This window comes from Eublepharis macularius, chromosome 1, assembly GCF_028583425.1.
Source record: "Eublepharis macularius isolate TG4126 chromosome 1, MPM_Emac_v1.0, whole genome shotgun sequence".
Classification (NCBI taxonomy): domain Eukaryota; kingdom Metazoa; phylum Chordata; class Lepidosauria; order Squamata; family Eublepharidae; genus Eublepharis; species Eublepharis macularius.
In genome coordinates this window covers 35015162-35031090 of record NC_072790.1, presented here as the reverse complement: position 1 = coordinate 35031090, position 15929 = coordinate 35015162, and the positions used below count along the sequence as shown (strand labels likewise).

The following is a 15929-nucleotide window of genomic DNA, read 5'->3' as shown; positions in this document are numbered from 1 at the left end:
GGAGACGACTGACCGATCTGGTTCTTTGAAAGGGGGAGGGGGAATAGGGGCACACATTGGCTCTACGGATTTGCAGTCGAGTTTTTGAAAATCCTAAGGTGCTCTATAACATTAGCTTGCCAGCATCATGCTGGCATGCAAGTCCCTACCCTCTAAAGACACCTTGGGGTGCCGCTGTGTCCTGGCAACCCCACCTTCCCCATGTTTATTTCTCACACCTGTTCACTGGTATTCAGTCTCTCTCGGCTACTTGTACAGCATCATGTTTTTCTCCCATTAACTGCTTCCTCTTGTCCATGAGTGTGTGACCTTAAGACATCCAGAGACTCCATTGTGAACGTGACAAAATCAGAATGCTATGAAGCCAATGATATCTGGCTTCAGAGAGAAGCCAGGAAACAGGACTCTCACTCTGAATGGTTGGGTGGGAGCACTGAGCAGCAAACATTTATGACCATGCTTATAACCACCCCTGCTCAAATCCTTCCTTCCAAAAAACCAAAGCAGGTGGGATGAATTTTGCAATGTTCACACAAAACCCATTATCTTAATTCTCAGCTCAGCACTAAATTTTACACTTGTTGGCATTTCAGCAAAGCTTCTTTGCTTCAGAATCCTGCGTCAAAACACAGAAGCCAAGAGGCAATAAACCAAATCACAGCCCGTTTTATGCTCTTTTCTGTGGGCTGTTAAGAGTTGTGTTCAAATATGGATAAATATATAAGAAGCTCACAGAGCTATCCCATGTTTTCTAATACACATTCAAATCAATACCCCACACTTTTTCTTTATTTTGCAACTCTAAGAGATTTCCATTATATATTGTATATTTACAATACATAATAAGCAGACATGGATGAAAGGTAAAATTCATTTGCCAATCCATTTACTCCAAAATTTCTAGAACTGGCTTCTTGGAATAACTTCATATCCAAAATTCAAGCGCTTACCACAGTTCAGGCGGCCTTCCACTATAAGAGCCCCTGCCAGACACTCTGGCAGCAATCTTAAGCAAGTCTCAGAATTAAGTCCCATTTTATTCAATGGAGCTTACTCTCAGGAAAGTGATCTTAAGATCGCAGTCTTTGTCTCTAGGTGTGACAACAACAGCAAACCCAGCAAGGCCATGAAACTCACATAAAACAGGGAGAACCTGTCCAGTGAGTACCAGTAAATGTATCCAACAGTCCACATCAAGTATTACTTGGTCAGAATCCTCAAATATGCTAAGAACGCGAATCACCAGCTCAGTATGGGATCCTTCATTAAGGTTACAAAAAGGAACCAGATGCCAATGGTGCCTTCTGTTAGCTTCATTTACCACACCATGATTGGGCAATCCAGAGACTGGCAGTTTTTACCTCTTATAGTTCTCTGCTCAGCCTACTGGTTCTAGATGACATCTCAGCATCAGCTATTAGAACACACGGACAAAATATTTCTTCTTTAAGGAACTGTCCATTGCCAGCCTTATCTGCCAAGTTTCTCTTTGTGGTTTACTCCTCTTGGAAAAAAATACTCCATACCCAATCTCTGTAAGACACTACTAGCAATTCCACTCTCAAGGATGGAAGGAGACAAAGCATACAGAAACGTTTGATAGAATGACCCTCACTTTAGTAATAGACGCAGAGAGAAAACAACCACCTCTATTGTCTCTTCAAAGTACAAGATGATATTTTTACAAAGCTGCTCTGCACACAGCAGAGCACTCTTTGGGGGAAAATTCACAAAACAGTTTATACTTTATTTCTTCTCAAGGAGGAAAACACATCACCTGGAACAGAGAACTCCTAATACATCAATGAAAGATGACTACAGTGACAAAAGACATTGTACAAGAATTACAGTGTTATCAAATGATATATTGGACAGCATAAGGGTTTGGATTTCTGTATCTGGTTGTTATGCTATTATTCAGCTACAGGAATTGATCAATCATTAGCATCTGGAATGTTTCTAAATCCCAAGAATATTGCACTCCTGTTGCTTTTTTAAAATATCAGCCTACAGTTAAAGAGCCAGTAAGGTGGTTAGAGTATTGGACTATGAGAGATGAGTCTAAGCCCCCGTTCTGCCATGAAGCTCACCGGCAGGCAGCATGTTTTATGAACAGGGAAGGCCTGGGAGCAGAAACGGACAGGGATGCAAGAACAATTTCTCCTAAAAGGCAGCTATAAAAGAGTGTCTAGTTGGACAATGGGAAAGCAGACAGAACAAACGGGGAAATCGAAGGAAGCAGAGAAGGACAAAGAGGGATGAAAAAGGAATGTCACATGACTCATCTTGCCAGCTGCATACAATTCCACAGCAATTTCTTACATACAAACAACATCCTTGATGTGACTGCACAGAATACAAGACAACAAGTCCCTGTCTCGAGGAACTTACAATCTAAAATCCGAGGTGGAAGATGAGAAAAAGAATGGAGGGAGGTGGTGACGGGGATAAGTAGGGGAATCCCTCCAGTTGCATGCTTTGCTGCTGTAAGGAATGAAGACACGGGCTCGGCCACAAACTTCACAGAAAAGGTGGGCTTTTTTAAACAGGATTAGAATGAAGGTTGTATTGCGCATTTGCGTTAACACCACTTCAAAGAAAAACATCAAAATTCCATGGTTAGCAAAGCAATTGTTTTGTGTTGCAAAGTAGTACAATAATTTCATTGGATACCGCACTGAAGTTTCAATCATGAGAAATATTATGGTCTCCCCTTTTTAATATTAAATTGCATGGATTAGACTTTACATCAGTTGTGTGCAATCCAAGGCCAATGCTGCTGTTTTGATCATTACATTTTGGAACAGTTAAAAAGAAGCAAAATTTTGATTTCTCACAGTTGCCTTTTCTGGTCCACAAAATTATCTTTTTGCCATTTGTGCCAAAATCTTGCTAGACCTAAATGAGATTTTATGCTTACATAATCCCCTTAAAAACTCAGGACATGGGTTTGTGTATGTGTGTGTTATGTGCCATTCAACTGCTTCTGATTTATGGAGATCCTATGAATTAACAAACTCCAAAATATCCTTGCTCAGATTCTGCAAACTGAAGGCAGTGGCTTCCTTTATTGAGTCCAGCCGTCTCACTTTGGGTCTTCCTCTTTTTCTACTGCCTTCCACTTCTCCTAGCATTATTGTATTTTCCAGAGAATCTTATCTTCTCATGATGTGACCAAAGTAAGATAGCCTCAGTTTAGTCATTTTAACTTTCTAGGGAGAATTCAGGCTTGATTTGATCTAGAACCCATTTATCTTTTTGGCTGTCATCATGATATCCAGCACCACATTTCAAATGAATCAATTTTTTTTTTTGGTCAGCCTTCTTCATTGTTCAAATTCTACATCCTTACATAGTAGCTCCTTCTTTTTTAATATTGTCCATAACTTTTTATGATCCACCCGGTCAAAAGTTTTGCTATAACATATAAAACATAGGCCAATTTCCTTCTGAAATTCTCTGGTGTGATCCATTAACCACCTAGTGCCTCTTCCTTTTCAGAATCCAGCTTGAATATCTGGCATTTCTCTTTCCCTATATGGTAAGAGTCTTTGTTGTAAAATTTTGAGCCTTAATTTGCTTACATGGGAAAGGATATGGATACCGTTTATATAACTACAAACACAAAGCATCACAAACACCACGCAGTGTACTAAATAAATATTTAATAATTCCAGTCAGTGTTTCTCAAACTTTCTGAAGCAGAACCCACTTCTGAACTTACAGTGCTTTTTGGAACCCATTTGCAAAGTAACTCAACATTACTTTGCCTCTCCCCAACATGATATGAGGGCAGAGTTGGCATCTGGGTCTGTTGCAGGGTCTGGAACCTGTGTTGGTGGCTCTGCTAACCGAGTCATGGTTGTTAGTGAGAAGTCATTTAAGGTTGGGGGGCTGTCTGTAGGCAGCCAACTCTGCCCTCGTATCTACCCAGGAAATACGATTACAGGACCCAATGGTGTCAACTACTATCTCTGGCTTTTACAGCTGCTCATCCTCCAACATGATATATGCCCTCATGTGCCAACAATGTCCATCTGCTCTGTACATTGGACAAAGCAGCCAACCTCTGCACAAAAGAATAATTGGACACAAATCTGACATTAAAAATGGCAACATCCAGAAACTTGTGGGAGAACACTTCAATCTACCAGGACATTCCATCAAGGACTTAAAGATCACCGTAGTTCAACTGAAAAAATAAAATCCAATGGGAAGCTGCTGAATTGGAATTCATATGTAAATTGGACTCAGTCAGACTTGGATTGAATAGAGACTCTGGATGGTTCTCTCATTACCGGAAGTAACTGCCTTTCAGGCATTCCATTCAGATTCAGCTATGGGGGGGGGAGGGGTCACACCCAGCCTGGATGGTGCGCTCCACCTCTTTCATGACTTTTGCAACTGATTTGCATCTACTCCCCCCCTCCCCTCACCACCTATATATATCTGGCCAGTTTCTTCATACCCTCCATGCATCTGACGAAGAGAACCATAGTTCTCGAAAGCTTATGCTACAGTAAAGTTGGTTAGTCTTAAAGGGGCCACTGGACTCTTTACTATTTCACTACTACAGACTAACATGGCTAACTCCTCTGGATCTGTGGGAATCTCATTAACAGTCAACCCTGAACAAGTTTCATTTTTTCACATTTAGTACTTACATTTATACAGCACTACTAACAAGCAAGCTGTATTTCACGGCAATTTTCAGGATAAAGCAAATCTGCTATCAAGCCTCCTCTCCCAGCTCACCCAATTCCTCCTCCTCCTTCCTGGCCTCACAACCCACTTGCTAGTGTCACAACTTCTTTTGGATCCCAGCCCAAAGGCTGAGAATCACTGCTTTAGACCATTAGCGTTGATCATTCTTACTTGATCTCCAGTTTGTTGGAATCTGTACAGTGCATAGATCATCTGCAGATTCATCTGCTGAACTGCCAATGAAGTCAAAGTTAAGACAATTGAGGACAAGTTTCAAAAGGTGCATTGCTAGACTTTGCTGTTGTTGATCCTGAAGATTTAATGGCTTTGCCAGCATCTACATCGGAAAGAACACAAAAGAGCGTTAGTAGCTTACTTGTTCTGAACAAGCTGCAAATAAAATCCTCTTGCTGTACAGAAAATAAGCCTAGGGCCTCAACAAAAATTATCACATTTCCCAAACCCATCTTTATGAACAAAAGCTGATTAAACTAATGATGTCTAAACAGGCTGGCAAACTAACTGACTTGCATAAAGTAAGAGTCAAGCAAAGTTGTCCTTCCCCCTAAGACATAGAAGCCTTAAGCCACAAATTTAAAAGTTTTTTCATAGTGAATTTGTTTGAGTCGAGTACAAGCATTTCAAGTAGCTTGCAAATCACAGCCTAATTATAAGACAAATCACTACCTTTATAATGGCACTGCAGTCAACGATATAAAAGTTAAGAATCAGGAGCTACATATTAATAGTAACCAAGGCAGTTACTTGGGAAAGTCACGTTAACAGTCATTAGGCCATATCTATGACAGCTAGATTAGGCCTGAACCAATATGGGGGTGGGGGTATAATTTTTGAAAAAGCTTTCTGCTTGCCAAAACCAACCCCCTTGTCAGCAATTGGGGTTGGAGGGCATAAATAGGATTAAATGTTTATCCATTCAGAATGAGGGCAAGAATTACTGCCCTCATTCTGAAATAGCAGCAGAGAACAGGAGCAAAACAGCAGGGAAAAGGGTAAGCAGATGATTTTTTTTCAGGCCCCTCTTTCACACCATAATTTTACTTTGCCACACAATCCTATAGAGTAGGAAAGCTTCTTCCCACTCACAATCCACCAAGTGTTCCATAGCTAACCATCAAAAATTAACTTCTGCTCCATGGACTATCCCAGCAATTGACGTGTGTAAGTATCAATTACAGAGTTCTTTTACTTATCTATTGTATTTCTATCCTGCCCTTGCTTGAGAGAGCTCAGAATATATATACACAGTTTAATTTCATCATCACTAAAACCCTGCAAGTTAGTTGGCAGAGATTTTTTCATGGCCACCCAGTGAGATTCTTGGCCCAATACTGGGGCTTGAACATAGGTTTGCCACCTTCTAATCATCAGAAGCCTTCTGTGTCCCTGTTAGCTTAAGAGGGAGTAAGCATGTGAGCTCCTCCTCAAAGCCCCTGTGTTCTGTTTGAGAACTGTGGCTAGCTGCACACACTGCAGGCTGGCCTAATCCTAAACACATCATCCTAGCTGGCTGAACATTGATGCAAAGGCTGGGCAGGTGGCCTGCTCCCAGCTTCCCTAAGGCCAGAAAGAAACATCATCCCTTATCTACTCTATACTTATCTTCCACTAAGTTTTCAGGTTCTGAGCCCCTGAAGAAACAAACGATGACAGAAGTAATTCTTCTCCTTAAAGAGCCTCTTCCATGGAGCCAGCTCTAGAAAGAACCAATTGCCACTGCTAGTTTAATTGGCTCGGGAGCTGCATAGACCAGTCAGGAACTAGCAAGTGCTTATTCCCTGTCCTATTCACCTTCATGAAAACAGCATGCGGATGAACCTAGCAGAGCCATGTAGGGAGGGAAGGGAAGTTTCCTTCTCCGTACCCTTCACTGGCCACAACTTCTTACCTAAATCTACTCAAGTATTTCACTACACCAGCTCCAATGGCTATGTCAAACCATCATCCCTAAATGCCTATCTATACTTGACTGTATATTCCTGTTTTACACTTGAGTAAAGGTGACTGGTTGATACAATAAGTAGCACAGAAGCTCCACCTCAGACTGAATATGGAAGCCAAATGTGCTCATCAGGAACAGGGGCATAGAGATACACACCTCGTCCTTATTAGTCTGGACAATGGAGTATATTGCCACATTGCAAAAGGAGATTTTACTCATGTAATTAATTCATCTCTGACCGTTCACTGTACTTATTGGAAAGTACCACAACTAGCTGCATGCTAATCTTGTTCAATGGCAGCAACACATGAGCCATTTTATGTAGTACAATACTGAAATCTGTGTTCTGGATGCTGAAATACTGTGCCTTTATTACACTGACTAGCATCTGGGCCTACCTCTTTCAGCAGAGAGCACGCCAGCATCAAAATGTCTTTTAAAGTGGTATCACGGAATGAGGTAGCTATTTTTCGATGTTTTGATGAAGGTCTAGAATAATCAACCTAAAAGGAAAACAAACCCTGGAGAACTCATACATGTTTATATGAACTTGTTAAAGCATATTTCTAGTGTGTGAGCTAGCAAACACAAGTTTTTTTATTTATTTATGTTATTTATAGTCTGCCTTTCTCACTCAGACTCAAGGTAGATTACACAGTGTAAGTCAGCACGATCAATGGCTGGGACACCTACTGAGCACATGGAAGTAGAGTGCTGATTTGCAGCCGAACCACTGGGCAAAGGAGTTCCAAATGCAAGAAGTCATTCAGAATACAAGTTATCTAAGAGCATCATAAAGGTAACATGCAACAAAAAGACACAGACTAATTTCACTGTCCTTTTTACAGATTAGGACTAGATCTAGCAAATACGGAACTGGCCTCTTTCTCCTCACTCAGCAGGTATCAGTACTATCTATTTCTAAACTTTATCCCACGCCAAGATGCTTTGTTTTCTTAAGCCATTAGACTTTTTTTGCAAATTAGATTCCCAAATCAAGTCTTCCCCTGCCCCACGATGCACTCCAACAGTTTTCAGATAGCGTTACAAAATAATGTTAATAAGAAAGAAATGTACTTACGAAGTTCATTTCCTGAGTCAGTTCTGAAAGAATCATCACTCCTATTATGCAGTGGTCCACAGTCCCCTAAAGCAAATATAAACAGAAGTGTTCGTGTTCCAACAAGAAAATGTTAGGTCACTGGCGGGGGGTGGGGGGTAGCTACCTCCCTTGCATTAAAGAGATTTGTTTTCCAGCCCTCAGCCTAGATATACGTAAGACAAAAAAATATTCCTTCAAGAGAGTTTACCCTCCTATTGTTCTAAGCTACATATATCAACTCCACGCTGAGGAAATACTGGTTTGGCTGGCTTTCACCAAAACAACCTTTGCAATAGCTAGTTTGGAGGAAATACAAAATGAAACGACGAGGTTTCTTTAGTTATATTAACAGTACCAGTGAATACTCAGACTAGGTCTATACGACTGCATGCCAACAATAAAGATGGCAGAAACTACACCTTCTGCATCCACAGCCAGTCTCAATAGCTAACAACGGAAAACAATGTTGTGTGGAAAGAGGAAGTTGCACCTGCTTAAGGCAATGAGAATCAAAGTAAAACCACCTATGAAAATTCACTCTGTTCCTAGAAAAAGCAGAGTACTACACAGAATGGTCGGGGGACAGCATACCTTAAGAACCGCCGACTCCCATACAAACCTACCTGACTTCTATGATCTTCAGAGTCCCTGCTTTGGGAGCTCCCGCCTTCTGAAGTTAAGTGGGGGCAATCCAAGAGAGGGCCTTTTTGGTTGTGGCACCAAGACTGTGGAACTCCCCACCCCATGCATATTCATCTATCCCCCTTCTATCACTGTCTTCCACCAACGGGTGAAGACTTTTTGTTTTGTGTGGCATTCCCTCAATAATCCTTCCTTCCTGCCCTATGTTTTTAATCGATGTTTCTGTTTACTGGTTTTTAACTTATTTTATGATGTGTTTTTATACTGCTGTTTTTAATTGTTAGCAGCCTTGGTGGCCCTGACTGGGACGAATGGTGGGATATAAATCTTCTAAATAAGGTATATATCACCTATAAAAACCTGAACAGACTATTTTCCCACTCACAAAAATGTACTTTAAAAGTTCTTTCAGGAAGACAGCTGAACATTTTAAAAAATTCAAAAACAATTACCTAATCATTAGAAGTTAGTATTTTGTACATGATCCGGGAGGATCTGCCTAGCTCTGTAATAAGCAAAAAAAACCCGCACAAATACATGACGGGCCCTTCCACATGAAATTGCTGCAATACCCTTATGATCACTCTGCCTTTGATAAAACAGAAAACTGGATTGCTTACAAAATAAACTTGATTCTCACTGCATGACAAGTGATACCGTCACTGAGAGCTGTAGCAGCGCGAGCAAAATAAAACTCACCCCTGACAGGACTCACTAATGCTCATTTTGGACATCATAAACAAAACTCAGTTTGCAACAGGCACAAATTCTAACTGCCAGGTTTATGTGTGGCCTGCAAGCCCACACATGACAAGCCAAGATTGAAGATCTTCTCTCCTATCTATTCAGCATGGAGGAGAATGAACATTACATTAAGTCCAACTTTCCATTCCCATTCAAGCAGCATTAGTTTATCAGTATCCAGCAAGGACTTGCAAAACGAAAAGTGCAATCCTAAGCAGAGTTACTGGGCTTAGACTGAAATAACTCTACTTAGGATATTGCTTTGTAAAGCATGATCCCAACTACAAAATGTGTATACTACAGAAGAGTACTGTAAAGATGCATTATGCAGAAAACATTCAATGTGCAAATGACTAAGTCAGGTGGTTTTTAGCTGAGCCTCCCAGGATGTTGACCAAAGCCATAACCTATCTTCTTAGAGAATTTAATATTTGAGGGGCACCTGAATGGAAATTGCACCTTTATGCCCACTCCATTTCTGAAGATTTCCAGATGTGCAAGGATTCCCTCAGCAGCATCTCCTTCTGCTATGTGATCTTCTCCCAAATACCAGAGCAGCACAAATTGAATCTGCAGAACCTTTCTCTGCAAAACATCAGTTGGCTTGGCAATATGATATTGGCTGAAGTTCCTCCAGCCTAAGGACCCTTCCTCTAACAAATGGTTATTCTGTTCAAGGAAGAGCCACTTAAGCTGGAGGAAGAATTCACCACGATGAAGTGCTGGAGATATTAGATAGGATGGAAAAAAATGAGATTCACCAGAAAACTATCACAGGCTAGGCATGACTACACGAAGGTCACAATTCAATTCCCCTGGTCTCTAACAGGGAGCTGATCATGTTGTCTCCCAAACAGGGATAACATCGGAACAACTCTAGTTCTTAAGTGCTCTACCCACCATCTGCCTTGAGAACATCCTTGAGGCTAAACAAGTTTTACTGTAACGGAACCGACTCCCACAAAATAATTTGAGGAACAAGTGATGCACTGGTAGGAGCAGCCCATGTAGTTGGTCTTCCACTAGATTTAGTGATACCAGGTAATCTCCCAGCCGGAGAGACTCTGCTGCTGTACAGATGTTTACATTCAAAATGTTTCCTCAGGCAGGAGTTGAAAAAGTTGAAATCTAGGGATGTTTTCCATTTTCTTTCAGAATAGTGAAAAAATTAAAATATGCTGCAGGACCTTTCTACCGCAGGTCCACTTCTAGTAGCTGAACATCACCATTAGGATGAAAGGGGGGGAAATCTGCCTTTCACAGTTAATAAAGAGCATGAGGACAAATACTTTGCATGGTGTTTCCAGAACTCTCGTGTCCAAGGATGACATTTCCCATTTATGATGAAATAATCAAGATCACCATGGCATCAAACTGATGTTAATTTCCTGACAGTTTGTTGGGGTACTGGCATACCATGAATTTTGGGAAGGTGTATGTTCATCATAGTAGTCTGTGGAAGTTATGTAGTGGTGAGAAAAAAGTTCTTCTTTGACTTCATACACTTTTGGAGGCAGCCTAACAGAAGGCTAGTTAGCCCCTTCTTTAAACAGCATGGAGGAGAAACTGACCCAGATTTCTGGTCCAGGTCCCACTGCTTTGGTCAAAGGTTATGCCAGATTACAAAACTGGAATAGATGGTTTAGCTAAGGAGGTACTAATGGAGGTTTTGGCTCTGGGAAACAATATGCAGGTTTAACAAGATTGAGGTTTGAGCCACAATGGAATTAGCTGTTCTGTGCTTGTCAAAGTGTCAGAGACCCTACGGATCGTACAGAAAAAGGCATCCTGTAATTGGTCCCTGGGATCAGAAAAACTCACTTTTATTCAGAACTACCACCTTGGAGGTGACCGCCACTACTGGAGCATCCGCCACAGGATTTTTTAGCATCCAATTTGATGTGATGTGTCACATATCCTCCATAGGGACTGGCAGCCATACATCAGCTGCCAGTCCCCATAGAGAACTCCATGGAGGCCTGATTCTGGTAGGAATCAGAGGGCAGGGGGAGAAGGGACTCCTGCCTCCCCCCATGCCATTTTCCCAAGCCAGCACTGGTGGAGGCATTCTTTGTCCCACATAGTTTGGTGTAGTGGTTAAGAGAGCAGGACTCTAATCTGGAGAACCGGGTTTGATTCCCCACTCTTCCACTTGAAGCCATCTGGGTGATCTTAGGTCAGTCACAGCTTCTAGGAGCTCTCTCAGCCCCACCCACCTCACAGGATGTTTCGTTGTCGGGATAATAATGACGTACTTTGTAAACCACTCTGAGTGGGTGTTAAGTCATCCTGAAGAGAAACCTTTAAAACGGAATATAAAGATTGAGGATTGAGCAGGTCAAAAGTTTTCGTTACTTAAGAATCCATTTCAATTATAGAGCTAGCTGGGTTCTGCATAGAAGGGAATCGATAAAATCTGTGAACTGCAACATACTTGCGCTCATTCGCTTCTTTTTCACCAAGAGTAATCAATTTGTGCCTGCAGCTATTAAAGTACTCAACCACAAAATTAGCGCAGGTCTGTTTTATGGTGTACCTATATGGATTATGGCTTTCAACAAGGAAGTGGAAAGAGTACAATCCAACTTCTTACAGAAAACATTGGGCCTTCCCACGTGTGTGTCTTATGCGGCCATCTACCTTGAAACCAATCAAAGACTCCTTGAGACTAAACATGGATTACTATCACTATCAAATTTTGGTTGCATCTGCATTTTAAGAATAATGAGGATAGCCTCATCTTTTACATGCTGATGGAGTCTCAGTCATCCATGTGGCTTAACCATGTAGAAGAAAAAATAGGGATTAATGAAGATTTATTTTCCCCCACAGAAAAATCAGCTTATGCACTGATCAGACAACTTGACATTGAGATTCAGAATCTCAGGAGTCTTGCAAAAGGCAGATGTTCACCCCTGGGTTTGGGATTTTTACCCCATGGGTATAGGGCAGAATATCTAACTTGTTTAATGGCCCCATATGATCGCAGAGCTTATTCGTTATCTCGGCTTAATGTGCTACCTTCCGTGATACTTTATGGGAGATTCCATAAAACGCCATATCCTAACAGGTTATGCATTTGTGCTTAGCGAGACATAGAAACCCTGGAACATGGTTTTTTTTATTGTACTTATTACTGTGATATACATCCCACACTTATTGATCCACTGCTAAGAGAGCAAATTGGGAAATCGGATAAATGTAAAATTATCTTCCTATTGGCTACTCAGAACCAAAAGGTGATCAAAACTGTAGCTAAATTTTTGTATCTTGCATCTATGAGGCGAGTTGTGTATTTGTAGACTGAGATTTGATTGCATCAAATGTTTTTGTTATTAATATGGATGTAATGCCAATAAAGGTTGCTGATCTGATCATCCTGAAGGGCGGTATATAAATCAAATGTTGTTGTTGCTATTGTTGTTGTTGTTGTTATAGGGGAAGTAACACCCCCAGTGTCATTTCAGTTTGAGAAAACAATGTGGGAGGGAAACAGAAGACCCTCTTCCTCCACTTCACCGTCTTGAACACAATTGTGCCACCATAACACTTTTAGAGGGAGTTCTCCATGGGGCCAGTAGTTTGCATATGGCTGCTAGTCCCCATGGAAAACATATGACAAATGTGATGGTTAGTTTGGCCCTTTGACAGTACAGAACCTCTGTTGGAAGAGAGTAGATATTTTGGGTGTAGTTGTGTAACACCCTAGGCCTGGCTGGATCATCCCTGCTTTTCTGAACGGGAAGGTATGTGTCTCAGCGGGATCAGAGTGAGCCATGTCCGCACATGTAAGGAAAGAGAAAGCTGCCTTATGCTCATTCAGACCACCAATCCACCTAACCCAGTATTGCCTACTCTGATCAGCAGCAGCTCTCCAAGCTATTTCAGAGACACCAACAACCAGCCCCTAGGAACTCCTGGCAGTCGTTGCTGAACTAGGTAAGGCATACAAATCTACAAATTCAAAAATGGACATGCTTTTTCAATTTGAGGAAAATCAACAAGCCTAAGCCCAACACTGATGTTTATTACAAATCAACATGTTTTTATTTTAACAGACAGTTCAGCCCAGTATGAGAAATATGGCTTTATGTTCTCTCCTGCAGGAATTTAATTCAGTGAAAAAAGACTCTTAAGCAGCAAAGTTTTGAGCTTGAATCTCCATTATTAATGAATTAGCTAATGCAAACTCACACTGCAAACATTTAAATAATAAATGTAAAATCAAATTACATTAATAAAAATAACTGCAAGAAAGCCACAGTATTCTTCTCGTATTTGTTTTAATAAACAGAAAGGCTTCTTTTTTATTGTTCTTTCCTAATGATTTTAAAGTGCAGTAAATGTAACATATCATCAGATTTTTCCCCCCTTATGCAAAAACAGAACATTAGAAAACATGTAATGGCAGATGATTTCACAAATGCAAAACAAGGATCAGCTCAAGTGACTAGGGCTGTGCTATTCAGGTTTCACTTCGGGTAAAGTTACCCGAAGCGGACCCGATTCGGCAAGCCTCGGCATTCCCGAAGCGGGGCCAGCATGCCAAAGCTAAGCTCACTGAAGCGATTTGGGTAGCTTCAGTAAGCTTCGGGGCTTGTTTAAAGTGCCCCGCCGCTGCTTGCAAGCAGCGGCGGGGTCCTTTAAACATCAACCTTCCCATCTCCCGCCCACCTACCTTGCAGTGGCTCTGGGCCAGCTCCTCTGTTGCGCCGCCGCCCAAGCCTGCGGGGTGGTGGGGAAGGCCGAAACCGCCTCCTCCGGCCCTTCATGCCCCTCAAATGGCCACGGTGTGCCGGCGCCACAGCGGCCATTTGAGGGGCAGGAAAGGCCGGAGGAGGCGGAGAAAGCCCTTCCTGCCCCTCAAATGGCCACAGCGGTGCCGGCGCACCACGGCCATTTGAGGGGCAGGAAGGGCTGGAGGCAGCGGCTCCAGCCTTCCCTACCACCCCACAGGCTTGAGCAGCGGTGCAGTGGCAGAGGAGCTGGCTGGCTCCAGGCCGTGCTGCCGCTGCTGCCACCATGGCAGCAGCAGCCCACCGCCCAGCTGATAACCCTCCCGCCGCCAGGTAAGTGGGCGGGGGTTGGAGGGATCTCCCCAGGGTTGGGTGGGGGGTGGAAGGGTCTCCCTGGGGGGGTGTAGAGGGGTTGCCCCAGGGAGGGTGGGGGGTGGGTGGGGGAGTTCCCCCTCTTGCTTCAGTATGCTCCGAATCTTCACGGAGCATACTGAAGCGATTCCCGAAACCTTAATCCAAAGCGGCTTGCCGCTTCGGATTTGGGGGTATCCCAAATCAGTTTCCCCATGCACAGCCCTACAAGTGACCAATGTGGCTGTAGGAGTAAGAGCGCCCAGCTAGTACTGACGAGCCCAAAGCTCACATCCCCGCTTGCCATGAAACTCATTGGGTGAATTTGGGCCTTTCCGTCTAACCCACTTCATGGGATGTATGCCACTCTGAGCTCCTTGATCTATTGATTTTTATTTCACTTCATGCCGAACAGTTTATATGTAGAGGCAAGACTTCAAGAATCCTTCAGAGTTCTAACATCTAAATGCAGGTTCTTCAAGAATTCCTCCAATTTCCAGCCTGATTTCAAGTTTGCTTCTCATGAGGAGACTTCTATGAAATATATTTGCAAATGTATTGTTTTATATGACATGTCTGAAGCCATTTGTACTTACTCAGAATTTTTTTGGCATGAGATAAGTTGTAACTTGTAATATGTAGAGTTTACACCACTGAAGAAGGAAAAAGCTGAAATGTATTTAGTGTTTTAGATTAACTGAGTACATGACAAACAAATGTTGGTTGTTCTTGATGAACTAGTTAAGTGATGAATACTCAACATATTGCTAGAGCTACATATTTATTGTATATATTGGTTTATTGGCTATTTAGCATTAGAGAAACTATTTTTATTGTGTTGTGTTACTTACTGTTGAATAGTTTAAGGTGGATGTCTGAAAAAGGGAGCACTGACTTTCAAAAAGTTACACTATGAAAATCTTGTTGGTCTCTAAGGTGCCACTGGACTCAAATCCTGCTGTTTTACTGTTGAATATATTTCATTGTTATTATTAATGAGCACTTTTACTTTGTTTTCTCCATTTACATATTTTTGGGTCTTGCTCACTCAATCTTTTCTGGTTACTCAAAAAGTGTAGCTGCCACCATTAGTAACACACAAATGAAGTTCCACAGAACCACTACTCCCTCACAAAAAACGACTTAATCTAAGCTTTAGTGATACATACAAGTCAATGGAAGTGCACTAACCTCAAAAGATAGATAATTCCTATGGCTTTCCTTCAATTCCCACTCTTGCGCAATTTGACATACAAATACTCTGCCTTTTCTATATAATTCTTTTTAAACTCTTGTGTTGAATTGGTAGTAAGAAAGGAGCATGGTGCAAACCTCTGCCATAAGAATCACGAAGCAAAAACCCTTGTATTGACATGAATGGGGAAGTCTGAGCATGAACTTTGGGTGTACATCAGCCCACAATAAGACATGTTTGGTTTTTAAATCACAGCCATAGAATACTGTTTCCAGTTGACCATAAAGAAATCTTGGTTCACCAGCTGAAGAGCCTCACCTTGAAAATGAACAGTAGCTTAGCATATGCAAATTGGACCAAATTTCCAATTTCCAGTCTATGATCTTCCCTCTGTCAATGTAATATTGCACCAGCAGAAAGTCCATTTTACACATTTTTAATCCCACTACATCTCATTTCCTAGGTCATAATTTCCAAGGTAATTGACAAAAA

At 41.8% G+C, this 15929-nt stretch overlaps 1 protein-coding gene across 1 annotated transcript in view; it reads right to left on the bottom strand.

Annotated features, from left to right (window-relative positions):
* The window catches only part of RANBP17 (RAN binding protein 17), a 249739-nt gene that overhangs the window by 212420 nt on the left and 21390 nt on the right, over positions 1-15929 (bottom strand). Inside the window, exons 5-7 of the mRNA XM_054994554.1 lie at positions 7749-7814; positions 7066-7170; positions 4876-5041 (exon numbers count right to left, since the gene is read on the bottom strand). Coding sequence (XP_054850529.1) covers positions 4876-5041; positions 7066-7170; positions 7749-7814 — 337 coding nt within the window. The remainder of the gene's footprint in view (positions 1-4875; positions 5042-7065; positions 7171-7748; positions 7815-15929) is intronic.